Source organism: Limanda limanda, chromosome 9 (genome assembly GCF_963576545.1).
Source record: "Limanda limanda chromosome 9, fLimLim1.1, whole genome shotgun sequence".
Classification (NCBI taxonomy): Eukaryota; Metazoa; Chordata; class Actinopteri; order Pleuronectiformes; family Pleuronectidae; genus Limanda; species Limanda limanda.
The window spans coordinates 19,120,483-19,148,325 of NC_083644.1; the positions used below are offsets into that span (position 1 = coordinate 19,120,483).

Genomic DNA, 27,843 nt, shown 5'->3' on the forward strand with positions numbered 1-27,843 from the left:
GGCCAGACTCATCATGTTGCTGCTGCGAGTGTGGAGGAACTGCAGCGTCTCGTTGCCTACAAGGGCTAGATGATAGAATAGAAGAACGTGAGAAAAACAGGTGTTTTACTTGTGAAACCTTTTTCAATATGAATGTTTGACAAAAAGCTCAAGATGGGGTCAAGAATTTTTTTTAGTACTCACTTGAAATTGGATCAAACTGTATGTGTACATTATTCCCAGACACCTGTTGAGAAAAAACACTGACGTTAGAGAGTGTGTTGTTGGTCATTGACATTTTGAAAGGTCGTGGAGCTGTTACACCCCGATGTCTGTCTCTGGGAAAACACAACGGCTGACATTGTTTATGTCGGTCGGTGGTTAGGTCGCATGCTGTGAAAACTGGGGAAAGTCTCACTGTGGGATGATTAATAACTGTAGTGAGGGCAGCATCGCAGCAATAAACACTGCAGTCTAAATGTAGAACAAATGTTAGTCATTAAAACAATCCTTATACAGAAACTAGAAGAAACAGTCATCCAGGTCATAGAATGTGTGAAGAACCTCATAAAACCACAAGTGAAAAAAGTGTGACATGATCATGGAGAAAGGAGCAATGAGGCTTCCTGTCAGTAACTCCTATTTAAGAATGTTGTCTAAAGTTTGGACCATCTGTTCTGTATGAGAAAGATTTCTCACAGACAGAAGATTCAGTTTGACTAAGGAAATTTAAATGAGCAAAAATGGGAATTGATATCACTGCGATTATTGGTCAACTCCAATGAGCAATATAAATTCACGTGTAGGCTAATACCCTTTTTTTTAAATTAGTTTGTACAGGAGCAAAGGAAGTGGGAGAAAATGTTCATCCATTTGACTGAACTGATCTTTTTTCCCCAACATTTATTAAAAGAAACTTTCAACAAAAGGAGAGGTGGAGGGAAGAGGAGAGGAGAGGAGAGGAGAGGAGAGGAGAGGAGAGGAGAGGTTACTGATCCTAAGAACTGGCTTGCCATCATATAAACAAAAAAAACATTCACAACACAACCACAGAAATATAGAGAGACTGGCACAATTTACAAAAAAAGAAAAGAAAAATACAACTATACAATCATCAACACCAGAACAATCCATTGAAAGGCTGGGTATGTAATCCCATGGCAACAGCAAGTAAACCAGTCTAAGCTTGCCGAGAAAAAACAACGTGTTCCACTACAGCAACAACCAGCGATGGACAAAAGTGTAAGAAATAGTATAAAAGTAGTCCTGTCCATACTGATGAGCAGTGTGTCAGTGTCCATCACCTCCTCTGCACTCACCCTCTGCTGCTCCTCCGCCCTCCAGTACACACACACTGTGACGAGCAGGCTCGCCACCACCAGCACGTTCTGCACGGCCACCACCACCGACAGCCTCCTCACGTGGCTGTCCATCGTCCCCTGCTCAGTCTGCTGTGTGAGGAGCCCGGCAGCTCAGCAAGGGTTTATAAGGTATGAGTGAGAAGGAAGGAAGGAAGGGGGGAGTGACTGGAAAGAAAGGTCATATCAACAACAACACACCGAAACACACGCACACAGAAAGACAGACAGACAGAGAAACAGAAAGACAAAGAAAAAGCAACAAGCAAGCAGACAATAACAGACACAGACGCACCCACGTACAGCAACACACACACACAGACGCACCCACGTACAGCAACACACACACACACACACACACACACACACACACACACACACACACACACACACACACACACACACACACACACACACACACACACACACACACACACACACACACACACACACACACACACACACACACACACACACACACACACACACACACACACACACGTTTGTACTTCTAGGACACTTTTTGACATAATAAATTCACCAGCCCCTTACCGTAATCTTAACCATCACAACTAATTACCTAAGCTTGACCTAATTCTAACCCAAAAAAAGCAACCCCCACACACCACACACACACCCACCCACGATACAGTTACAGTATGCTGCCAGTTTACATGCAGGGCTGCAGGTGTTTGAAACATCTCACGTTTCCTAGGGAACCAAAACAGTGCTCACATCACTGTATGTCTGGAAGTCTACACATCTTCCGCTGCAAACTAAAAACACAAGTCTTCTGACTGTATCTTGAATATTGGTACCCTCATGTTTGAATGCGCTTATTGTAAGTCGCTTTGATAAAAGAATCAGCTAAATGTAATGCAACGTAAAGAATGGTGTCAAGAAGGTGATTAAATGAGTTTTTAAAGATGCCAAACTCTTCCTGTAGGAATAAGCAGCATGTAAGTGTCATATCAACTGATTCATTTATGGTAATAGAAGCATTCTCCATTTCTGTTCATATTCATCTGATTTAATCATGGTGAAGTCAAACAAGGGCCTTAAGGGCACCTGTTCCCTTGGTTATCTTGTGTCTGTTGTTTGCGTTTTAAACACATTGTTTCCCACAATCCACAAAACGATCAAGATGAGTCAAATTGAGTCAAGCCGAGTTGAAGGGGGGACAATTTCTTTGGCATGTCACACAGAATAGCTTTTATCTGTCTACTAACGGTTATGATTTCAACAAGGACACAGCATCGTGTGTTTAAAGACATCAGTGTTTCTGGAGTGGGATGATGCACAGTGTGTTTACTTGTAGTGAGTCAACCCTCATCCCGTCATACTTCAGAGCTTCATCTTCAGTCGTCCTACATAGAGGTTTTGATATTCCTGTAATAGTCGATGGGACTTCTGCAAGGTCCTTCAGTGTTGAGTTTGCAGTCGGCTTCATAATGTACTTTCCTACACTCTCCAGTCCTATGGGTATCTATAGCATGCATAAAGTAAAGGGACAAAGTGTAATCCGTTAAAAGTAGTGATTCATTAATATACTCGTGTGGTACTTTTGTGTACTTCCACCTTTAGTTCACAGCTTCCAAGAGGGGAAACACCATTAGAAAGAAGAATTAACGCTCGTCAACCAGTGTCGTTTCATTCTACATATTTTATTTCATAATCATGAGGTCCATGAGCTTCACTCTCAACCACAGAAATTTTATTAGTTCATTTTCAAGTCCCAAATCCTAACCGTTAAACCGAGAGTCTAAGTGAACCTTTGTGTCAAATTGAAAGGATTCTCTTGAGGCGTTCTTTAGATAACACAGATTAGTGTGTTGACTTTAATTAGATTGCAGTCAGTGACCTTGACCATTTTTAAAGGAATCCCTGGGGGTGTTCCTGAGATATGAAGAAAATGTGATTTGTGAGGTCACAGCGACCTTGACCTTAGACCACCAAAATCCAATCAGTTCATCCACAAGTTCCACTGAGAGTTTGCGCCAAAGTTGAGGTAAATTCCTTTGGGTGTTCTTGAGATATCGTGTTCACAAGAATGGAATGGACGGAAGGATGGAAAACCCCAAAACATCTGTCTCCAGCCACTGTCGGTTGTCGGCATAATAAAGGCTGAATGTTGTGGCGCGCTGGCAGCTAGAGACCAACAATATTTACCTGCTTCTTCCAAACACAATATGAAAACATCAGAAAACTCAATGTCGTCTTTAATCTGCGATGTGACCTGACATGTTCCAACATGATAGAAAACAGTGTTTTTTTGTCATAGTGTCAGTGTTCTGGGAGACGTCCCAACATAACACCTGCTTAGCATAAATGAAACAGATGTCCTATATATGTTGCACACATCAACACAGAGCGCCACGTGACAGCACCAAGAGCCGGCAGCTGAGAGCGAACATCTGCTTGTGGGAGAGGGGCACCTGCCAAATGGTTTCACTATTACATTTCCCTTCTGCGGGGTTCAAGTTCTGCGACAAGTGAACACGCTTTGTAGACACGATACCAACAACCACGATGAAAGTAATGAAATGTCAAGTGATAAGGATGGTGACCAACGATCTGTACCAGGAGCACATGGTCGAAAGGGGAAGTCCATCATCACAAGTATCGCAACAGCATTACATTGTTATAAAGGGCCAAAAAAATGAATTCAAACAATAGTTATCAGGAAAGATTTTTGTTTTGTTTTGGACAATATAATATATTTTGAACAGTTATATTTTAGTTTTAGCCAACATCAAGAGCAGACGGATGAAGAAAGTTTGAATTTGAGGATGAAAGAGTGTTATTGGGTTAATCATCAGCAGCATACACACATCCACAACCTGATGATGTGAGCGTGAGATGAAAGATGTGGCCAAAGTGAGGTTAAAGTTTGTTCTGTTCAATCTGAACTGAATTTAGGAAATGAGAGCCGATTAAAATCTGGCAAAATGAAAAGAAAGTTTGACAGAGTGAGACTCTAAATGGTGAAAACTAAAAGTAGTTTTGAGAAACTTCCAGTATGACCAATGAGTTCCAGATATGACTTGTTATGCTTCCGAGATTGAGTTAAATTAAAAGTAAGAGTTAAGTCGAGGTCCCTTCCGACATGAGAAAGTCAGTCTGACTTGTTTGTGTCTAAAGAAAAAAAGAAGACTTTCAAGTGGTGAAGGCATGGAAGAATAGACGTCAGAACCACAACCAAAAATCATAGTTTAATTCTGTAGATTAACCCACACACCTGACCTCTGCGTCCCCCCCACCTCAATTCTGTCTCTCTACTGTCAGTAGCTTTCATATTAACGGCAAAATATGGCACTCACTCGCACACACACCCTTAGCTTTATTTAATATTATCTACAAAGGTATATTCTCTCTCTTTTATGTGTATAGTACGCAGTTAAATATGTACATACTGACGGCTCAGGAGCTGAGCTCAATTCCTTTTCAGTTCAAAAAGGGAAAAAATAAGTATTTTCAGTTCTAAAACAGATTTTCAGTTCCTTGGACTGTAAACGTCCAAACAGCCTGAAACACGACTGAACTGTGTCTTCCATCCTTACGTTGGTGGCTCATTTGAACTTCCCATCGCCATCTCTCTGAGCCCCATGGTTTCCTCTCAGATGACGTTGAACCTGGACCGGGAGGGAAGACTGCAGCAGGAGTGTCGTCCCAACAAGAAGTAGTAGTGCACAGATGTGTCTTTACAGCAGATACTGTCCTTTGGTGCTCAACAGTCCTTAGAGAACGTTTTTGTAGCTCAAAGTGACACAGTTCCAACACTGTGAATCGGGTGGTTCTTCTTTGAGAACCACTCCAGTCTTTGTCAGAGTGAATTGCAATAAGTGACGAGGGTCAAGAGACGCTATTGCTTCCACCCTGTGGTTCCATTTGCCGACTATGCATCTCTTTCTTTAGCATCAGGGTTGCTGATGTTTCAGTCAGCAACTTTCATGGCTACTTCCTCTTCCAGTTTTCTCCTTGTTTCTATGGATGCGGGAGGTTCATTCGGTCCTCTATTAGGGTGTTGTCGGGGCCCTGCGACTCCATGCACTGCTTGACAGTTGATATGATTCCAGACAAACGCCTATCCAGGGCTGCGAGGTGCGTTTCAGCCAGGACAGGGTAGATGGGGTCGAATGCCAGAGCCTGTCGCAAGGCTGAACTCAGCTCTCCACTTCTCAGCAGGTTCAACCTGTTCCACGTGGAGACGCGGACCCTGACAGGGAGGAAACACAAGACATCTCCTATTTAAACTAGAAAGCCACTCACTAGAACTGCATAGCTCTAACAAGTCCCCTTATGAAGACTAAATTAAACTGACTTGATCCAGATTTTTTGTTTAATCAGCACCAAATTGCACACACGCATATCTCATGAATTATTCCCTGAGAAATCAAGGAAAATCCTGAAAAATAAAATGGATTTCTGCCTCCTGATCCGCACCAAAATGTTATGATATGTATGACATAAACAAACTAACGGACAGGGGTGAAAACATAGCATCCTTGGCAGAGGTCAAAATCATCATCAGAATTAGAAGAAAATGAAGATGTGACAGTTAAGTACTCACATGCAACACTGGTAAAGTGGTGCGAGGATGCTTCGTTCATCCAAAGCTGCGTTCCCAAAGCTACACAGACAAAACAAACAAACAAACAAAACGCAATTAAAACAAATTCTGGAATTGATCTGGATGCCTGTCTGCACCATGGGTACCAGCCACACTGTGCTGGCCATGGTGACATAGTGAACTGCGCATGCATGCACACCATGAACTGTAAAGATGGACAACGCTTCTCCACTTCCTCCCACTATCCACAAGAGAAGATAAAACATCCTGGATAACAGCGTTGTCTCCTTGTAGGAGGTGCAGCAGCTGCAGTAGCGAGGTCCCACTGATGTGCGCACTCTACCAATCATGAGTAGGTCTCACCTAGAGCAGTCAACTTTCTAAAAAAAAAGTTTGAACAAATTTGACATAACATATGCATTGACTCAAACAGGCCATCAAAGTTCAGATACTCAAGTTTTGCTTAGTTTTCAGTTTACTGTCCAGCCCTGATGTTAATATAAAATGACGATGGCTGATATGACTTTCTGTTTGGTTAGGAAATAACTCTCTTTGTGCTGACTGCAATGGTTCCTTGATAAACTGATCAAATGAAGCTACTCCGATGAATGTAAAATATCTATTCTGCTATCTAACGCCGGGTTCACACCGGACAGGTAAGCGTCGCGTAAGCGCAGCGCCATGCCTTAAATAACAGCTGGCTTCCATCCAAACGATATTGATGACGTATTTTATATGATATAAATGATAAAATATGCATCCCATAGTTTGTATTCCCCTTCTGTTGTCCTGGAGTTTTAATTTGACCAATTTGACCAATCACATTATTAAATGTCCCCCTCTGCCCCCACTACAGCCACACAAGCAGTCATAAAGATAGAAAGAGAGAGGGTGTGTGTGTGTGTGTGTGTGTCTACGTACTCTCCACATAGGCTTGAGTGGAGAATACGTAATTTACCCTCGACACCCGACATTGAACGGAGCAAACAGCGGAGAAGTTCTTGAAGATGGATGACATTAAATTAATAATTGAAGTGGAGAAGTAGTACAGTGAGCTGTATGATCCTCGGCCGTGTTGTTTAAAGACAACATTAAAAAGGAGAAATGCTGGGACGCAGTTGCAGTAAATGACAAATATCAGCTGTATGTGTGATCACGGAGAGGAATGGCAGGATGACCGCCGCGGAGTTCAGCGTGTCCGGTGTGCAGCCTGGCCCCGGCGTGCTAGGGATCTACGCGACGTTTACGCGTCCGGTGTGACCAGCTTAGCGCTTACGCGACGCTTACGCGTCCGGTCTGAACCCGGCGTAACATGTAAGAAATAAAGATGATGTGCTCGATGAAAAATGATATGATCAGTAGTTCAGTGAGAAAACCAGCGATCATGCAGACAGAAATTTCCCCGGTTTAGATCATGAATACAAAAAAAGCTTGAAGATGGATTAACGGTTGAACGTCCCCCCCCACATGAAAGTGGCTGTTCCCATGAATCAGACTTAAAGCAGTTTCAGTGGTAATTACAGAGTTCTTATCAAAGATGAGCAGGCTAGCAATTCTTAACATATTGTTATTAAAAATATAGAAATGAAAAAAGGAACTTTTTGAAGACGACAAGCCAACACGTTTGAGTTTCTACAGTAATTTAGTAAGTCACTTCTCTAAATGCAGATTAACAGGGAACTTTTTAAGTTTGAAACTGTTTCAATTTTCAATAAAAAGCTGAATTTATCGTTGTGTTTTTGATTCTTAATTATTGTTGTTTCATAAACTATTCATCAAATCTGCCTAATATAAACATTTTAAATTATATCTGTTATGTTGAAGGAGGAGGAGAAGGAGGAAGAAGAAGAGGAAGGAGAATAAGAAGAAGGAGGGGGGAGAGGAGGTGATAAAGTAGAGAGGAGAAAAAAAGCAGAAGGGAGACTAAAAAGCACTAACTCACCTTTTTGCGTTGTCGAGCAGGATGAGCATGCTGGCGCCCCCGTCGTCCTGGAAACTCTCATAGTGATGCCGGTCAGCGTTCCCAATGAGATAATCAAATATGGCCGTGTCTATGACGTCCAGCAGCCTGGGCCCTGCATCGTATGGTGGCATTTTCTTCACAGCCTCGCAGTAACTCTCATCGTACTCCCACCTGGATGTTTACAACATAATAATATGCACATCAAACTTAACACACAGGTGGCGTCTGTTTTTGTGAGAACATACAAATAGAAAGACGAAAAAAAAATTGAATTCTCGTGTTTGCGTGTGAAATTCCTTGTATTACTGGAACGTCCTACATGCAGTTTTAATATCACACAATTAAAAATTACTACGGTCTGGTATCACTAACAGGATCTCACTACTACAAGTACTCTGGATGAGTAAACTTAAAATCCAGTCTGATGTTAGGAGCGTGTGAGCATCCCGTCCATCCCGCTGATGTGACAATCTTACATAGTTTAACATGTGCAGCTTGCACACAGGAAACACAGTGCTGAGTGACAATGAGCTGAGCCAGTTGTTTTTTTCCAAAGTGAAAGTCTGTCAAAATTCACTCTTTAATTATTCTGTGAAGTCAGCTTTTGCTTAATATTTAATAACCCACTGAGCTAGTATGTATCTTAAGTATCAAGGCAAATTCTCTGATGTCAATATAATGAGGTCTCTGAATAAAAGAGGACTGTATCTCTCACATAGTTATTTGAATATTGATGTCTTGGCACAATATGTAGTATAATTTTATTTCAAACTGACTGTTCCTGAGGAACACAACGTGTGTAAATGTCTAGACAGTGTCACATGACATTTTCCGGCAGTCAGTGTTTTTTTCAAACCGCCAAAGGTTCTGAAAGCGAGAGCCTGACCACGATAAAAACGCCTGAAACTCGCATCGCAGTGGAGGAACACAGATAAGCCAACCCGCTGACTCCTCTTCTCTTACTTCATTAATGGAACAAAAGACATTTTTCATTTGACTATAAACACTATAGCAAATGTAAAATCACTAAAAGTTAGGGCCAGCTCTATATTTTGCACTCTGCTGGGGATCCCTGACATCTGCTGGTTGTTTGCAAATTATCATCAAACTAGTACGGAAGACTTTCAAACATACAAGGGATAGTCACCATCTTGTTCAAAAAATTGGTAAAGAAGCCTCAATCGGCCTGGTGTTCATGTTGTTTTTTTGACTAATTGAGAAGTTTGTGGATAAATAAATGCCTGAATTTTATTAGAGAAATTAACTACTGGAAACATAAGGTTTCAAACCCAGGGAAATATTTCGATGCTCTAAATCCAGCAGTTGGTCAGGTGTTGAGTTTCCTCATAGGTTCACATCACTAAATGCCATCATTGAAACAATTGTTCTGGTTCCAGTTAGGATGGAGAACCAAAACCACCAGGCTCATCTCCCACTTCTATGTCCACTTCGGGACTCTGTTCTCAGAATAAAGGAGCAGGTAGAGCGTCATTACATTTGAATAGTGGGAGAATGGGTCAGTCCATTTACAACCACTGAAACAAAAACATTTCCCTCTCTCCTTCTGGTAACGAGAAACACAATAATTCAGTCCAGTCATAAGATTTTCCATGATTTTCTGAAACAAAAGTCATGAGTGGAGATCATTTTTTGGACACACTGTCCAAACCAACCTGGCAAGTTTCCCCTCTCTGTAGGTGCGTCCCCAGGGGTGTCTGTGTTTCTGCAGAGGCCAGACGTCTGGCAGCCAAAGGGTTAATGAGCCCTCCATGATTTCTCCCTCTGCACAGGCTGGCTCACTTTCCCGACAGTAGTAACACTTTCCATAGAAACACGTGTTGTTACCTGGACAAAGAGAGAGTGGGAAAAAAACCAGTAATGAAAATAAATCCACCTGACCATTACGTCTGATCAATGATGAGATGTATGAGGTGCAAACATGGCTCTGTTAGGAAGAACAGTGCGAGGCGTCACATCCTCGGAGAGAAATAACACTGAATAGAGTGGGAATAAAGTGAAGAAATGTGAACAAAGAGAGAGCACCCACATTCTTACTCACACACTCTGCCTCATTAAAATGACTCAGACGACACACGCACACACTGGTAGGTTCAGTGCAAAAATAACTAATTGAAGAAAGACTAAGCGTTGCATCACTGTCACCCTGTACTTGTTTGTGTTTTGAGTTCTCAGTTATGTAATGTACAGGAATCTAAATGAAAGAATTTTTTATTAAAACACAAACGACCCAAATTGTCCAGAGTGATTACTGTACGTGGCTCATTTCACATGTCAAATAATCCAAACGCTTAGTCAATTAAACACTGTCCAGTCAACATGTGTTGAATTTGTTGTCAATATAAAATGCAGGGTTTCCCCTTCATTAGCAGGTGCCACCTGGCCAACAAGAAACCCTGTCAAGTAAAAACGTGATTTGAACAGATCAACTCAAAATAACAGCAGAAAAATAACCCAAAATAATCCATTAATTTGGAAATCCATAGTAATTTACACAAATATGTGCAGTGCTGGGTTAGGTTGTTCTTATACAAGAGCCAGCCTGGGCAACTTTTGACTCGATGCAAGTCTCTTGTAATGTAGAGTGAGAGTCATTGAGTAAGTGGGATACTGAGCTAGTGTGAAGGTATTTTTTAAGAGCAACATCATTTGGAGGCTGTCACTTGAGTGAATAGAGTCCACATTGAGATGGGATCGCTCTGTCCAGCTCAGATCACAAGAGAGAGCTAGGGGACAACTGCTGTCACAATGTGTCCATGACCACGTCTGGAGTTGGTTTGGCCAAATGGATCACAACGTGTCCTCAGTGCCGACTGTTCCAGACATTGAAGATGCATTTACAACAGTGCCGTCATGTGGTCAAGCACATCCCAATTGCCACCCGATGACCCTAAACACATTTTGAATGCTGAGGTAGATTCTCATGAAAGCTAAAATATGGCGAATAGGATGAAGCTCCTTTTCATGGTGAGTGTAATTTTACACTGAAATATAAATATGCACCATGATGTAATGAATTTTCTTGAGAATCCAGTGAGAATCACTTTAATAAAAAAATTATCAAATATGAACATCTGACAAATTAAAGGGATAGTTCACAGGAAAATGTAAATGTACTTATTATCCACTCCAAAACCTCCTACAGTGTTTTGTGGAGTCAAACACTTCACCCACCCCTCCATCAGCATGGTAGTGAATAGATAAAGAGGGAAATGATCCCTTTAAGGCCCATTATCAAATTGATGCACAATAATTCAAATTTAGTCCAAAAAATTGCATATTCCGTCGAGAGGCAATCTCAGATGACATATTATCATAGTGTCTAATGAGAGCTTGACAACAATTCACAACTCAAATGATGGAATAACTGCAACTAGTGTTGTCACGATACCAAAATTATGACTTCGATACTATACCTGCCAAAATCTCACGATACGCGGTACTTTCGATACGATACCACAAATACGATACGATACTGGTATATTTATCTATGATAGTAATAAATAAAACATCTGTAGGGTTCCCTTTTTTACCAGCTTGTTACTGCCAAGCTTTTTGAACACTTAACAAATGACATTCATATGAGTATTAGCCTACAGCAAGATATTAATGAAAACTACATGGTGACATCATAGCATTGATTATATACGGCTATGTAGGCCTATTGTCCGTAACTGACTATATGACTACATAGTTATTCCCACAAGAGTTAAAACATGCCACCTGAGCGAGTGAGTGGGGGCGGGGCCCCGGGTCCTGTGTGTGTTTGTGCGCGCATCCTGGGCGCGGGCGCGCGCGAGCAAACGCACACACACACACACGCCCGCTCCTGGTTTTTTCATGCTGGTCTGATACGATGCTGATTTGACAAATGAACGTGACGTTCCCGTTCAACATATGAACACTGCACAGGGAGCACTGCAGAGGGGCCGAGGAGCCGCGCGCTGAGACCCCCCCCCCCCCCCGGCTCCGGGGAAACAACGACTTGTTTTACTGCTCCGCCGTGAAAGAGATGCGGACGTCAAAGCATTAGTTCTCGCATCCCGCCCCACCTGTCATGTCTCCGCCCGTTGCGCCACAGTTTGAGAGAGAATCACGTCCAACAAGCCGAGGACGGTCGGCTCGGCCATGTCTCCCCTCCTCGCTGTGAGTGACGGCTGCCTGTTGCATGTGTGAGAGCTGGGTAGCCCCGCCCCTCGCAGTCAATGCATGCAGGCAGCGGGACAGGGAGCGGAGCAGAGAGTGCGCTCTGACTGCTTCTATTTTAATAAAGTACCGGTACTAAAAATATGCTAAACCGTATCGTTTTTAACGTAAGGGTACCGCCTTACCTTTCTAGTACCGGTACACCGTGCAACACTAACTGCAACAACTTCTTAATGTAATTCTTTGGCTATTTAGAATTGGACTGAAACCACGAGACTGGGATTCAGAGACAGACAAACGTCAAGAAAAATCTGAATCAAAGTAGCAGAGACCAGAATTTTTGACTGTAGGATTAGTTAGGATCTAAAAAAAATTAATACTTAATTTCCCAAAATGCAGCTAATAACATCAGGTAGGGTCCTTAAAGCTCCTGTACCAACCGGACCTGAGAAAATAAAGTAGAATGACTTCATCTGTGGTTATATTGTGATTTCTCCCTGATGACCTGACCTTTATGTATAAAACTTCTGGAGTTCCCCATGAAAAAAGGTGAAGTTTATTGATATTGCAGTCATTTCTCATGTTTCACTCTCACTAAGCCTGTGATGCTCAGCTCTGTCTGTCTTTAGTTGAAAAATAATGAAATTCAGATCATTGACAGGCTTCCTGCAAAGAGAATTGCAGACCGCCTCTTTCAAATTTTTAGCTGCTTGCGCCTCCCGACAAAATTCTAGTATTGGAAATTGCGAGTGTCCTGGGCCCAAAAATGATGTCTATAAGCAGTTGATTACATTAAAATAAATGCGTAGCGTATCTCAGAACTATCATAAATACGCTACACAATTATTTTATTGTAATAAAATTCTCTCCCTCTCTCTCTGAGATGCTGGCGGGCGCTCAGTTGGCCTTGAGTCGATTGGCAGTGCGCAAAATAAAATTACATAATTAATGTAAATGCCTAATCGTGCAAGTACACCATTTCAAAGAGCAATTAACTTCATTCTTACGAATATTAGGTCGGACATTTGAATAAGAATAAAATATCGTTAATAAATAATCTGTCTAGGATTGTGTGTGTATGTGTGTGTCAGTGAATCGACGAACACAAAGTCAACTTCAACACTGTTCAGGTCCTAATACCTTGTGATCAGTGTTGGTGTGTATTGTTGACGTGTAAACTGAGCGTGTGTGGAGGCCGGACGTTTCCCACCCCTGCTTTAAATAGGTCTACCTGTCTAGTGTAGGAAAATAAACAGGGAGAGTTTTAAAATCCACTCCATTATTTTCTATTTTTTTCATCACACGCCTCTGTCAAAAGCATAACCGTGACTTCACGCATTTATTCTTTATTATCTATACAGTGCCACTCCCTCACCAAACGGGTCTTGGAAGGGAAGCTCACAGTCCAAAGTGCTGACTGCTTAAACCGTAGACAAAGACGGGACAGTGAAGCAGAGAGTGATCAACAGACAGAGTAACAATCTGATTCGTTTTGCCGAGTGACTAAGAATGTGGTCAGACTGATCAAAAGAGAAGGGAAAATTCTCACTAAAGCATTGTTGGAGAAGTGAGAGAGTGAGAGAGGAAGAAGGGAGGATCAGTCCTCACCCTGCATGAGGAAGGTGCTCAGCAGCTGGTCCGCCGCCACAGGTTTGATCTCCGTCCGCAGGTTGACGAATCGCCCCACCACTAGAGGTGCTCTCCTGAACCCTAGGATCCTGCAAAGAAGGCAGGAGGTGATACCAGAGGGTCATTACAGTCCTGAACCATCTACAGATCTGAGTTGGAAGGAATCAAATTCAAATAAAGATGCCCACGCACCTATCCAAGTGAAACGCTGCCACCTCTGCGTTGTGTCTGTCGTAGCCTGCGTATGGCTCGCCCTCAACCACATGGTCTCTGTTGTACCTGAGGGAGGGTCGACAGGACAAACGTGAGAAAGCTGTCGCACCTTTACGCATGAAACACTGGTGCGTACTTCACACTGCTGACCTTTTGGGTTTGAAGACCACTTTCTGTCCCCCATCCAGCACCAGCAGGGCTTTGAGCTGGGTGCCCTTATAGCCCACATCTGCCCGTTCAATCCTGGAAGTGCTGAGGGCGATGAGCACGGCAGCCAGCTCGGGGGTCTCCTCAGGGTACACCTCTCTCGGGCCCACCCACTGGCTCGCTATCTCCCACGGAGACTGGAGGGTGTGGGTGAGACGAGCACTGCGGGACAGAGCGATGCCAGCTTCCATCTGTTAGCGATGAATGATAATTACAGTGTCATTACGTGTATGCAAATGCTGAAAAAAGTGTGACTTTATACCAGCAACCACTGAGTATTACACGGTCCTCTCAATGAATCGCCCCAATGAGAGATGGGTAATTTCTATATATTCATAGTATTTGAACAGTCGGCCTGCACCCTGACCTTGCGGAACGCTCTGAGGTCCCGTCGACTGGCTGCAGATCCTTCACCTCCATCCAGCAGGAAGATCTTGGCCAGGCCCAGCAGGAGAAGCACGGCACACAGGACCACCATGCGCTGTTTGAGCTTCATCTCCGCACAGACTGGCCCAGAACCCCTCCTAGCCCGACGCTGTGTGTTCCCCCCGACGTGAGTCCCCCTCACCCCCGATGCATGGCTCCGGCAACACCCTGTCGCCCGACCCACCTGCTTGACCCCAATTTCCTGTAAGTACGGGAGGAGCTGTGACACCTGGGGCTACACCGAACAAATCGGCAGCCACCTGCGGTGAAACAGAAATAAGAGGTTAGTAGGTATGGGCAATAATAGGAGAACATAGAGAAAGAGACAGAGGAAGAGAGAGGTGAACTGTCAATAATGTGTGGAGAGAAAACTGATTTATTTGCTGACCCCCCCGCCCTGCTTGTTTCCCCTCAGGGGAGATGGTGACCCAGTAGCACAGCTGCAGCCTGTGCAGCATGTGTGAACACATCAGGATGCCACTGTGTGGCTGCTGTTTAAGTGTGAGTGTACATTTCAAATTATGCCACGACACAAACCCTGTCCTTTGTACCGAGGGCGGCTGCACCTCCCTGGGTGTGCAGCTCCAGTGTAAACATGGCTGTGTTCAAGCGGAGGGGCCACGTCTGCTCTGCAGTGTTCGAAACCTCACTGTGAAAACACTGGATTTGTGCTAAAGAAGAAACTCTTATTTACTGCCCCTGTGTTTAGGGGCTGATGGGACATGTAGTGCTGCATGGTGGGGATGGTGTGGTGGGGATTGGACCCAGCACAGTCAGACAGAAACGGCCTGAACCTCAGAGATGTTTAATTCCACGTCATGGTGGATTCCCCCGGATGCTAGAAGCTAAACACATTTCCAGCAGGCTGGAGGATGAGCTGCGCGTCACAGAGGCAACATGCACACAGAGCCGCCGCCGCCACGTCTCACTGACACCGGTCCGGAGCCTGGAGCTGCTGCTGGCGGGACCAGAGCCCGGAACACAGCGCCTCGGCTGCGGGTCACTCGGGTCCACGGAGTCAGTTCCTCCGAATCATCTCTTTCATGCTGCTGCCGCCTCTCCTGTCCGCTCCGAACGGCCCGGGGGACGGCTCAGCCTCGGTCCGGGCCACACTCGGGTTGTTCCGGTGCTCAGGTTTCTACAGCGACGTGGTCACATCCATGTCGACGCTGCTAGCATCCTAGCTGCACACCTTGCTCTGTGGGCTAGCAGCAGCAGCTAGCTTGCTACAGCCGTCTGTTGTGTTTACTGACCGCGCAGCGACGCTCACTCACCGTCTGTCTGTCTGTGGTTCACCGCTGACAAAGAAGCTGCAAGTGTCGGTAAAAAAAAACCTGCACCACGGAAGTTGAGATAGTTAAGATGTAGGGCGATGCTAGGAGTCCCGGTAGTTTGTCATGTCCTCGGTCCCTCGGTGGCTCCCTCTTCCTCCGCCCTCTCCTTCCCTCTCTCCGGCCTGCCGCGTCCGCTTCTTCCCCGCCAGTGCTCCGAGCAGCCGGCAGGTGGCAGTGTTACTCCGCCTCACCAACAAACCGTGCACTGACTTCTCTTTAATCTGCTGCTTGTCCCTTCCACTAACATGGAGGAGGATGGAAAGTTATAACCTATACTGTTATACAGCCACCAGGGGGCCAGGGCTGATGAGATGAAGTTGACATTACACTCTAGTGCAACAAAATCCATCCTTTTTTATTTAGTCTAATAAATGTATTATGAATAGACATATATACATAGACATACACACACACATATATATACAAATATACACACGTAAACAGTCAATTTGCTTTTAACTATTTATTGTAATAAAATTTTGCCCCTTTTGTTGTTTCCCAACTATGATGTAGATAATGTTATTTTGATTGAGAAAAAGGTCTCTGGGACACTAGCACACAAACCTGTAAGCAACATTTTAAATACGCCTTACTAAAAAATATTTTGTTGCTAGATAATCCCTTTTTTCACCCCTCTATTAAGGAGACATAAGGGTTTTTACTTTTTGGACATTTTCAACAGGCTGCAATTACTCTAACCAAGAATGGATTCTTCCTTTTTCAGTTTGTTTACAACTACATGTTTGAAGGACTACAAATATATATTTACTTTTACTTTACAATCACTTAGAAACACCACCGGCCCCATTAAGGTTGTTCTCAATGATTGTTGATCGGTTCAAAGTGAGGACCTTGTTGTAGTTGGCAATGAAAATTTAAATAACACAACAAACGACAGCTGTTACTTTTAGCGCAAATTAAAAAATGGATGCCATTTCATCTGTAGCCTAATGAGGTGATGTTTAATTTAATGAAAATGACTGGCTAAGAAAACTGAGCCAATGCATTTATACAATAACTTATATTTTGGCTGATTTAAACATTTGGATTATTGGATAATAGTTTGGGCATATTGCTCCACCAATAATGAAAGTATCCTGGAAAGAAACTCACTCAGGAGAGTCTTTCAAAGCTCTCTCTTATCAGTTACGTTTCTGCAACAGTTCACATATCAACTGATCATCGAACAACCCTCCCAATCATTCATCTGTTTCCCAGTTCAACAGTCACAATCTTCACCAGAACAATAAGCATGAAACTGATTTGTGGTGTAAAAAAAGGGCAGAGTGTTTATTGGTTCTCAGTAGTCACACCAGGAAGCACATCGCTCTGCAGTGAGGTCACAGCGCTCGCCACAGTCATGACACGGGCAGACAGACACACAGAGCCAGGTAAAGGTCAAAGGTCATTTATACATCACCTTCGATGGGTTGAAGGAAGTTTGTTGTCAACGTCCTGGGTAAACGGTGAACAGATGCCTGGCCAGTGCACGGGAGGCACAGATTCACATTGGTTCCATTTCTCAACCAAAGAATAAACACATCACGTAACCACAGTCAAGAATATCCCTCTGGTTGAACCTTTCATCTCAGATTTTAAACACTTTCCATGACCGTTAAAAAGAACAAACTCAGAAGGTAAGGTTCACTCAAAACAGTTAATACAGGGCCGATTGTGCATTTGTAGACAGAATGGTCAAAAGAAAAGAAATAACGTGGGCAAACAGAATTTTCAAGGATGACATCAAGTTTCTTCTTTACAACCAAAGATTATCTTACATGAGTGGATTACATTTTTTCCACCCTTATCCCAAAATAGATGATTGCGGTGTTACTATGTTGGTAGTGATTGGCTTTGAAATCCAAAGATTGGGTCAACCTTAAAACCACAAAGCAAACATAAATCGTGTTTCCATTGTTCTGACCATGCATTGTACAGAAATTATTATATAAAAAAAGAAATTCATGTAAACTCAGGTTACAGTGAGGAAAAGCTCACAAAAAGCGCTCTACATGATCTGAGAATTTCTCAAAGGAACAATTGTTGAACCCAAATTAATTCAAATAAACCATCTTAAATGCTAAAGCACCTCTCTGGTCTGTTTAGATTCTCAGATATCAACATCAAATCTCTTGTCCTTTCTTTGTTCCGAGTTAACATCAGATAAAGCAAACCGAAAGAAACGGAAATATCCATCCGCCATCATGGGTTCGTTTTTGATCTCAGCCACTTCCGGCCAGTCATTTTTTCTAAGACAGCATCAATTCTTGCTGAATTGCAACAGTTTGGCAATTTTTACCAAATCCCAGCAGGTTAAGCTCGTCTGAATGTCAGTCAAGACCAGCATCGGAGGATAAACAGTTTCTCAACCTGCATCAAAAAGCTCTGTCGCAACCATTTCACTTAATTCATTCACAGCCCTCTCACAGTCCCTCTGCCCACTAGTGGTATAACAACCCCAGCAACCATCAGCCTCCATAGTGCTTCAGCTCTGGGATTGTGTCGTTTCACACGCTCTCTGCTGTTCCGCAGCTCCTGCCACAGACGAGCATAGTTTCCATTTCCCATCAGCTCCCGAGTCATCCTCTCTTCAAACATCCCATACGACAGGAGTTGTGGCACGAGCTGGCAGAAAGTCAGTCGCCCAGATGATTAGGTAGCTGGTTACCCCCACTGCTCAGCAGTGACAGCAGCCTGAAGGGGATTTGCCTATCTGGCTCCAATTACAATGTTTTTCTTTAAAAAAATAGAGAAGTATGCACAGGCACACAAATCCACACACATATTTATAATAACTGCTGCGTTACATAAGCCTGACACTGGCTTCCTCATTCATTCCTCCACAGGTTCATCACCTGCCGTCTCTTCAGCCCATATACAAAGGGCTGAAAGTCTTCTGATTGGGACCCAATAGTCAGTCTCACTCTGTAATGTTTGTCTCATGACTGTATGTTGTGTTGCTGCATCAGATTTGACACATTTAAGTAGATTCTGTGCTGTGAGCCCAAATATGTTCTGCCTGTACCTCTGAGCTTAATCTAACCTATTGACGGGAAGTTTGTTTCTACCCATATATTTTTTTCTTCACTAAATTCGATACAGTACATGTGGAGCAGTGTGGAGACTGATGAAGGGCTATGGATTATGTAAACATACAATGTAAACAGCTGTTTCAGGAAGGAGATTAGAATCTGTTGGGCATTACTGGGCGATAAGCACTTCATCATTTGTCACCACCACTATTCTGATCATGTTTGCTCAAAAACAAACAGTAACAGTCTATCTGTGGTACAGTTAAACATCTGTGAAAAGAAAAACATCTGGTGGAAACTCAATCCAAGGTTTTTCCCACCGTCGGCACCATGTTCTGATTCCACCGCAGCTCTACGCTTCCTAACGTTTCGTCAACGTGAAATAAAACAGTGATCATCACTTGGCACTAATTAAAACCAAGGTGCTTATGCTATTTCCAAATCAGAGGGTTGGGGCATTAACTAAGCTGGTTTATAGAATAAAGGGCAAGATGTAGAAAAAAAATAATCAAATAAAATTCACATGTACATAAAATATTCAAAATAACTGCTCCAAAAAGGGAGAAAAACATAAAACCAAAAATGTAACATTCATATGTAACAGACAAAAGAAAAATCTACATACATGTGCAATCATTCTACTACAAAGTAATACTGTGAACTGCAACATCCCTCCCAAAAAAAACAAAACAGGAAAAGAAAAGATCAACAAACAAGATTTAAAATCGACTTGTATGGCTCCAGGTAGCTTTAAATGTCTGCTCCAGACCAGCAACAAGAAGAAGAGGATATTAAACCAGGTTCTTGCTGCTTTCTCTTGGACTCTTTCACAGTTTCAAGTCTTTAGTGTTTAGTGTGTGTGAGTCTGGGGAAACCAAGCATCACCTTGTTGAGCTGATGGCGGCGACGACAGAAAGCAGACGACGCTGGAGAAAGAAGAATCGCAGGTTTGTAAAAGCAGGAACTCTCGTCTTCTCGGGCTTAAACACGTCCTAGCTTAGATTCTGGGATTATCGTACTGGTGTGGAACTCAAGACAAGATTCCAGTAATTTAAGCAAACATTTTCCCTCCCCTCCTCACCCAATGCAGTTATATAGACACACACACATATACACAGATAGCTAAGCGAGTATATGACAAAAGAGCAGGGGCGACATACTGTTATAAAAAAGAGAAACATTCAGGAATTGTGGGAATCGTTTCTGCTGAAATCGATTGCAAATCAGAGCCCTATGCAATCAAACAGCCCTGTGTTTGTGTGTAAATAATCCTGTGACAACTCCAGTGAATCAAGAGACGACTGAAAGTGAGAATAAGTCAAATAAAAAGTGTATTTTCAATCCCTCCAAAGTCCAATGAATAAGTCCGACATGACTGTGCATGTTTTGATTTTGTGTCCAGCTGAATAAAAAGGCGAGAATCTTGCTTTAGAGCATGACAGGGCACATGAATAAAAAAAAGAAAAAAAGGACAACCCTTACGAAAACCAAAGGAGAGGATTATTTCTGTCCATCCGAGGACAGTCCGTCTGTGAGAAAGGAGAAGTTGAATGGCTCCACCGAAGTGCTGAGCACTTGCAGTAAAAACAACACAGCAAATGGGAGACGAGAGCAGTGGTCTAGGTCCTTGTTCAGTAGTCAGGATGTCCACATCAGTCCATTCCATTCCCACCCACCCAACCACACACACTCAGATTCACTCGTACACACACAACCACACACATTTACACACGGAGTACTCTAGTTAAGGCAGTGGTGGCAGGTGAGGCTGCAGTGAGGCCAGGGCGAGAATCGGAGAATCGGCGGTCAGGGCTCATGGCAGTGAAAGCTCCCACTACCGAGTCATAACTCCTCCTCATCCTCCTCGACTGTTTCCTCATCCTTGTCTCCTTCACACTTCCCAGGATCCGTCACTCAAACGACATCAGATTGGTTGGCACCTGGGAATAGAGAGAGAATTGTAAAATACAGCTTAAAACTAAGCAGTGTATGTGTGTGTGTGCACGATGTGGCCACATACCTGTTGCCTATTGCTCTGACAGGCAGCACTCAGATGTTTGAACCAGAGCAAAGCGTTCATTCTGTTCCCTGCTTGGTACTTGTAGGTGTTACCTAGGTAATAGAGACAAACAACGTGAGTGGCCAAGTCTTGTTTCCACAAAACTCTGGAAACATGGCTGAAGCCTCACTTGACTTTGGCCCGCCCGGTAAAATATAAACAAAGTCACAGTTCAGAACAATGTCAGATTGTGTGTGCTATGTGTGTGTCTGTGAGTATGTTGGTTGATGGTTGGTTGGTTGGGTGGGATGTCGCCACTCAAACCAATCTCCATTGACCCACTTCACCTTTTCATCTGTTTTCAGAGGAATGACTTTTTGCTTGTATTGGTAATTTCAGTTTCTTTTTCCTTTTGTGTGTGTGTTTTTCTCACCGTGCTCCGAGTCGGTCAGCAAGAAGACATCAGGATGCTCAGGATCGTCAGCCATCATGGCCATTAGGCCCACCACACACCCGCTCTTACTGGACGTCGACTTGAACTGGGTAGAAGACAGGAGGAAACAGATTAACCTTTTTTCTCTCATAACAAACCTGTTGTGTCTAAATATTAACATGGGCCTTGTGTGTGTGTTTGCGTGTGTCCTCAGGATTTAGGATGTGTACTCCACAAGGTTCTCATTAGCCGGAGTGACACACAGGACTGCAGTGATGTCATTGGTCTCATTATTCAATGAGTGCTACCATCTGTCTCTCCCCCCACTGCACCGAACCCAGTCGAGCCCCTCCACAGCCCCACTTATACCCCATCAAACACGCACAGCTCACATTTCTTCCCTCCACTCTCCTCTGAGCTCCTGTAGATTTTGAGAATGTTTCTTTAAAGCTCATACAGACAAACCGATGTCCAGTCTGACACGTTGATTTTCTTTTAAATCAATGAAATAATCATGTGCAACGAATAAAGAATATTAATCATGTGAGTTCATGCTATACTAAAACCTTTTGAGAATGAGTAAATAATGGCTATCAGGTGTTTCCTTATAAAACTGAGTGTGTTTCTGGCCAATTTGGTACATTAACTCTCACTTCTATCAACAGCTGCACATTTTAAGATGTCTAACTGCAGTTATGAGCTTTCAGTCCTCACCTGCGTGAATAAACAAACACTGTAAAACCTCCACAATTTCTGCACGGCATTAAGTGTGTCCTCAGGTAGAGTCGTACCAGCGTATGTGACTTACATGTTTTCTCTCAGTGGCCTTAAGGGACTTGGCAGGGTAATAGTAGAGCTGGGTTTCACAAAGAGCAACCCAGTATTTGGTCCAAGATGCCACCTGGAGGTACAAAGGGGAAATCATCTTTATTTGAGGGGGGGAAAAGCATTAAGTGAACCTGCTAAATAATCCTCCCGGTGTGGGTAGATTTTATCTGACTACATATCCAGACTGGGAAACAAGTTTTAGACCTCGTTACATCCTCAAAGAAGCTTGTAAATCACCTGCACCACTCAACAGTTTTGAGTTATTTTAGCTGCATCCAGATTTGTTTCCAGGCAAAACCGAATAGGATCATCTCAGCACAAATATAAAAATGACTCGAGCAGAAAAAGGAAAACAAAAGCAGTGGAAAGAAACGCAAGCACAGCCAAAGAGGAAGAGAATTACAATGTATATGAGGAACAGACAGAAACAAAGATGTTCTGCTGGTTTAAGAGTCTCTGAGGTCCCATCTGTGCTCTCCAGGCAGCATTTATTGCCCATCTGCTCCTGTATGGTACATGCAGGAGTGGGTGTATGAACATCATCTGGACACATGTATAGTTGTATATGGCAACGCAAATGTGTGTGTGGGTTTTCTCACTGTTGGTTTCTTGCCCTCCTTGAGCACAGTCTTTCGTCTCAACACCCCCTGCACTGTGACTGCTCCGGGATACAAGTGAACTGCCAGCTCCTCTGATTCCGCAGAGCTGCAACAGGACAAAGACAAACATTACAAGCTATATACTCAAACATAAACATAAGAAAAAATGCATGGTCTCATGCATGAACATGTAGATCAAATCAGAGATGAACTATAAGTATAGACAGACACAATCTGCAAAAGACACCTTAACCTCTGCTTAATGAATAAGTAACACTTATTTCTCATTTGCTTAAAGGTTCAGTGTGTATGATTTAGTGACATCTAAATCCCCTAAACTTCACCCTCCCTTTCCAAACATGAAAGAGAACCCATGGTTGCCTTCAGATGTCATAAAAACTTAAAAGGTGTTTGTCCAGGCTACCGTTAAAACATGGCAGCCTCCGTAAAGAGGACCCACCCCCGCTGTAAACAAGTATTTAAATATAAAAGGCCCATTATTGGGTAAAGAAAACAACAATTTGTACAATGTAGGTGATCGCACACAGTGTAAACATCACTAGGATTATTCTATATTCAACTTCTGCCGAGAGATCCCTTTAACTTAAATCTTACACACTGGACCTTTAAGTTGAATTTCCCAAATTAAATCTGAACCCTGGTGTCTGCAGAGAGGATCAGGCAAGGTGGTGTGCAGATTCAGTCTGTCTGGAGGATCAGAGCAGGAAGCCCAGTGCAGGAGCCTAGTGAAGCCTGGTTGAAACAGAGAGAAACAGAGAGACCATCCCGAAACCGCAAGGGACGCCGATTATGCAGCGTCCATGAGAACTGGCTCTAATAAACCTGAAGAGTCTGTTTGTCTCTACCTTAGGAATGAGGATGTAGCAGTTTGTTTCCAGTAACACATGGAGCTCAGTGTGACTGTGGAAACTTTTTTTAGCTCCAAGCTGAGGAAAATCTTGGAAACCTTTCACAAGAAGAAGCCCAGGATGATTTTTAAGCTCAATTCGTGTATGAGAGTGTGTTATTGTGTGCATAAGGCAGACATGCAGGAAATTCGAGAAAGCAAAAGGATTGAAGACTGATGATCCGAGCAAAAGATGAAGAATCAGAACCTCAAACCCTTGTTTGATTGTGATTTCACCAACAATCACACGCACACATACACCCATCACAAGTTGAGCCCAGCACTACACACACACGCTAAGCACCAGCACACAGCGGCCTCTTGCAGAGGCTGAGGGGCGTGAGGTGAGGATAAGAGCGGGTTGGATCAGGTCAGGTTGGTTCCGGTCGGGATGTGTGTACCTGCTGGGCCTCAGGACTCCTCTGTAGGGGATCCGGGCCACTCGGGTCACTGGGCCCAGAGAGTGATAGAACCGATTCCTGTTCAAAATATGGGATAAAATAGGATAGGATGGGGGCACGGTACACTGTTAACGCTTTTCGGGTGTTTTTTCCCAGTTGTTATCATTTTCCCCTTTCGAAATACAGTGTTAGGGCTGGATGAGGAGTGGTCGTTTGGTTTGAGGGAATATTGATGGATGTGTGTTTATAAAGTTATTCAAGAGTTTAAAAGAATGGAATTTTGGGAAGAAGGGAAAGTTGTTTTCAGGTCAGTTGATTTTTTACTTCTGAACTAGCGAATGTGGCTTATTGTCACACTTGGACTAAAGGTGAGGGGGATTTAATACATGGTATATTATAGGCTGCCAGAAAAGCAGAAGCATCGAAAAGCAGCGGTGGAGTGATGATGCATGGCAACCTGGACTGCAAGCCTAAAAGCAAGGCTGTGCATGCTGTGTATACAGGATTTAAATGGCACATAATTTTTGTGGAGCGGTATCTTGAGGCCAGAGCTTTGGAAATAAAACAATCACATCAGGGATGGGGCCATTTCATGAAGTTGCACGTTGATGTGATGAAAAAAAGGATGGACAACAAAGAAAAACCTTACCTCTCAAAAGCTGGCCAAGACACCTCTTCACTGAGCTCCGAGCCCTCGCTGCTCCCTGTTCACAGATAACAATCAGCACAACGATTGACGAACAACATGTGAGTCGTGTTTATAAGTGTAAATGATCCCGTCTCACCAAGTGAAATACCGCTGGACAAAGTTGAGCTCTCTACTTGTCCTCTAGTGGGACTGTGGCTCTCCATCACACTGTCGTCCAACAGATGGCGAGAACCAGCATTTGGGAACGTAGCACTTTTAAACTCTACTGTATTCATTTTATGAATAAAACTGTGGAGACACAGCAGACAGCAAGGACAGAGAGATAAAGAGAGGAGTGTTATATTTTTAGTTAAGGACATAAATGTGCAATTTGTAGGACATCATCATTCTTATCATTATCTATCAAGAAGTAATTCTGACTTGTAGCCCAGGCTGTGGCACTTCCTGTGTCCATAGGGCAGGAGGTTCCTGGGGGAGGGCGGAGTGGCCGGGACTTTGGGTCCTTCACTTGCTACTGTACATTTACGGCCGCAGAGTGGAGACGCTGAAGCATCCAGGCCTGTGGTGAAGGGGGGGTGGGAAGGGAAATTTTACAGCCCAGACAGCACTCAGTTATAAGGTGATAATAGACAGGTTTATTCTACATCTCTCACCAAATACAGATTTGAACATAAACTTACCAACAAGATCCTCTTTTGAGGCGTTTGCTCGTGGTGTACTGGTGCCTGGCTCAATCTTCTGAGACAACCTAAATAAAGTATATTCATGAATCCATCAGCTTGAATTCATCATCTGAAAAACGTGATGGAATTTTCCGTGGGCAACAGAAGTGGATTAGCAATAACGGGCAGCATAGAAAACTTATTTTGATCTTCCAGAAATTGTGAGATAAAGTTTAGTAGTTTTTTCCCCCCTTACTTGTAATTGTCATCCTCCACAAACTTCTGCAGCTCCTCGATATACCTGACTGAGTTGAGATACTTCTGTACATGAGGCAACAAGGGTATATCTGAAGGAGAGAAAATAATTGTCCACATTAGAATACGCCTATTTGTGATCCTGTGTTATTAAATCCTCCTTCATATCTCTAGGATAAAGAATAACCGATAACATGAAACTGTGCAATTATAGACATTTTACTCCAACCAGGGAAGATTGTTTGTACAACATTTAGAAACTGCTTGATCAACTTCTAGCAATATGAAGGAGGATCTATATTCTATAGCTCTGTGAATAATAAGAAAAAAGTTAGGAAATGAAGACGAATTAAGAATTATTTTAACAAATTAGAAACATAAAATATACTAAAATGCATTTCCCTGATTCTTTGTACATATGGAGGTAAAAAAAACTCTGAAGTCATCTGAATGCATTGTATTTATTTCTTGTTATGGTTGTCATTAAACACAATGACAGTTTGATGATTAGCACAGATTCCTTCACTGTGTCGCCATGACAACAGAAAATCAAGTAACAAGGTGACAATGCAGTTTTCTTCCAGCCTGTATACAAACTCCATCCTGATCTTTATTTTTTTTCTTCCACACAATGCAGTGTGTGACTATATATATAATCTCACCATAGGTACAGGATCTCTGCAGGTCCGATATGATTCTGAGAAGGTTGTTCATCAGGTTGGATCTCTGTTCATTCTCCAGTATGCTGCCTGTGGAGGGGTAGGCCGAGTCTATGTAGGTCAGATCGGACAGGTACATCCCTGAAAGAAAAGCAGCAGACAGAGGATGTAAATATACAACCATCTTCCCTCGACTCCTGCAGAGAGTTGAGGACCTCTCTGTAAGCTAAGTAAGGAAGGTGTCCATATATCAGAAGTGTTATTTTACACTAATGACTGATGACATGATGCTTTTCCTTCTCGAACACAGAGCTCAGCTCATTAAAAAGCAAATATGTTGACATAAACGAGGCAGGACATGGTAATAGGCCAGATATCCTTGGATGCATGATTCAAGTATTGTGCAGCTGTGGGATTCTTGGTGTGAAGACCAGCTGGTGACTGAAGACTGCATGTTTGATGCTACAGAGACAGAAATAAAAACCTTGCACAAACTCTCTTATTTGCATACAGTTTACTCAAGTTTCTAACAGATAATTGTGCCCTGATCTGTTCCAAATTCATCAGAATGAGGGTTTTGGATGGATGACTGATTCTCTCTTCAGCCAAAGCCCCACACCCCTGCCTCCTTTCGGCGGATTTGGAGCAGAACTGAAATCTCTAGTCTCTCATTACATAAATATTAACACTGTGAGACAAACCCAGGAGCAGATTCCCAACATACTGAAGAGAGATTAACAGACGTGAACTGATGGTGTTTCCTCCACTTCTCTTATCTTTAGTTCACACGCTAGAACCAAGATTGAATTCAGATGTAAGAAAAGTCATCACGTAGTAAACTATGACACCCACACCTCTTTCTTCTTGGGAAACAGTGTTGTACTCACAGATGTGTGCACGTACGCAAGCATTTGCACTGCAGATGTACAAATTAGGGACGACAACAGAACTGCAGGACCAGATCCAATAATAAAAGGGTCAAACCTTGTGTTCAGAACACCATACACACACACACACAGACACAAACACAACATCTGATTAGAATCAGAGAAGGAGGGAGGGTGAGAGAAGTTTACAAGTGTTTGAAGACTCAGCTGTGAGGGGGGAAGTGAGAGATGGGGACAAGAGGAGGAAGAGAGGGATCCTGGAGGCTTAACTGCTATAGCTGCTGTTCTGAGAGCACGTCAGGGATAACAGCAGTTAGTCATGCACAAATCCATAGTGCCTGGAACACCCACTGACGGATGCATGCTCAGAGAACCTGTGGTTAGGGTACACAGACACTTTGTGTTGACTTGTGGCAAAACCTGTATGAAGGGTATCAAATTAGAAATGTGAGGTACGGTCGATCGTCTTAGCGAATCTTTCAAATATTTCCGCTGGAACAAAAACATCTGTCCGTGTCTTACACACCTCAACACATTTGAGTGGATGACAGCAGTGATAAGGAGCAAGAAACGACCAGACAAGCTCAGACTACGCCTGCAGCAAGAATGTCTTTGCTCCAAAAACAGCACAAATCAGTATTATCTGCCTGCCTCTGTCTCTCGCTCTCAAAATCACAGCTGTAACTCAA

The 27,843-nt window shown here is 43.1% G+C and overlaps 2 protein-coding genes across 4 annotated transcripts in view; both read right to left on the reverse strand.

Moving 5' to 3' along the window:
- Positions 1-2,985: 2,985 nt before the first annotated feature.
- Positions 2,986-14,626, reverse strand: fam20b (FAM20B glycosaminoglycan xylosylkinase). 2 transcript variants are annotated; one of them, XM_061077726.1, is made up of 8 exons: positions 14,451-14,626; positions 14,027-14,274; positions 13,856-13,942; positions 13,643-13,752; positions 9,544-9,715; positions 7,850-8,041; positions 5,908-5,967; positions 2,986-5,553 (listed from the first exon to the last, which is right to left on the reverse strand). In XM_061077726.1, exons 1-8 carry the CDS (start codon positions 14,577-14,579, stop codon positions 5,322-5,324), a joined length of 1,230 nt encoding a protein of 409 aa, XP_060933709.1. In that variant the 5' UTR covers positions 14,580-14,626; the 3' UTR covers positions 2,986-5,321. The 2 variants fall into 2 exon arrangements, with proteins under 2 accessions (XP_060933709.1, XP_060933710.1); XM_061077727.1 differs by lacking the exon at positions 5,908-5,967.
- Positions 14,627-20,570: 5,944 nt separating this feature from the next.
- ralgps2 (Ral GEF with PH domain and SH3 binding motif 2) overlaps positions 20,571-27,843 on the reverse strand; it is a 42,480-nt gene continuing 35,207 nt past the window's right edge. The window contains exons 9-20 of one of the 2 annotated variants that reach the window (XM_061078495.1): positions 26,271-26,408; positions 25,610-25,700; positions 25,372-25,439; positions 25,112-25,250; positions 24,828-24,979; positions 24,692-24,746; positions 24,043-24,120; positions 22,735-22,840; positions 22,116-22,208; positions 21,308-21,413; positions 20,896-20,987; positions 20,571-20,815 (exon numbers count right to left, since the gene is read on the reverse strand). In XM_061078495.1, coding sequence (XP_060934478.1) covers positions 20,786-20,815; positions 20,896-20,987; positions 21,308-21,413; positions 22,116-22,208; positions 22,735-22,840; positions 24,043-24,120; positions 24,692-24,746; positions 24,828-24,979; positions 25,112-25,250; positions 25,372-25,439; positions 25,610-25,700; positions 26,271-26,408 — 1,148 coding nt within the window. In that variant the 3' untranslated portion in view covers positions 20,571-20,785. The remainder of the gene's footprint in view (positions 20,816-20,895; positions 20,988-21,307; positions 21,414-22,115; positions 22,209-22,734; positions 22,841-24,042; positions 24,121-24,691; positions 24,747-24,827; positions 24,980-25,111; positions 25,251-25,371; positions 25,440-25,609; positions 25,701-26,270; positions 26,409-27,843) is intronic. The other variant, XM_061078494.1, reaches the window with a different exon arrangement.

What these genes read in the sequence shown, in the direction of transcription:
- fam20b (XM_061077726.1), bottom strand. Translation starts at nt 14,579, where the DNA reads ATGAAGCTCAAACAGCGCATGGTGGTCCTGTGTGCCGTGCTTCTCCTG. An exon ending in ACCTCAGAGCGTTCCGCAAG is followed by an intron (nt 14,275 to 14,450) that starts GTCAGGGTGCAG and finishes CATCGCTAACAG; the next exon opens with ATGGAAGCTGGCATCGCTCT. An exon ending in GTGGTCTTCAAACCCAAAAG is followed by an intron (nt 13,943 to 14,026) that starts GTCAGCAGTGTG and finishes ACCCTCCCTCAG; the next exon opens with GTACAACAGAGACCATGTGG.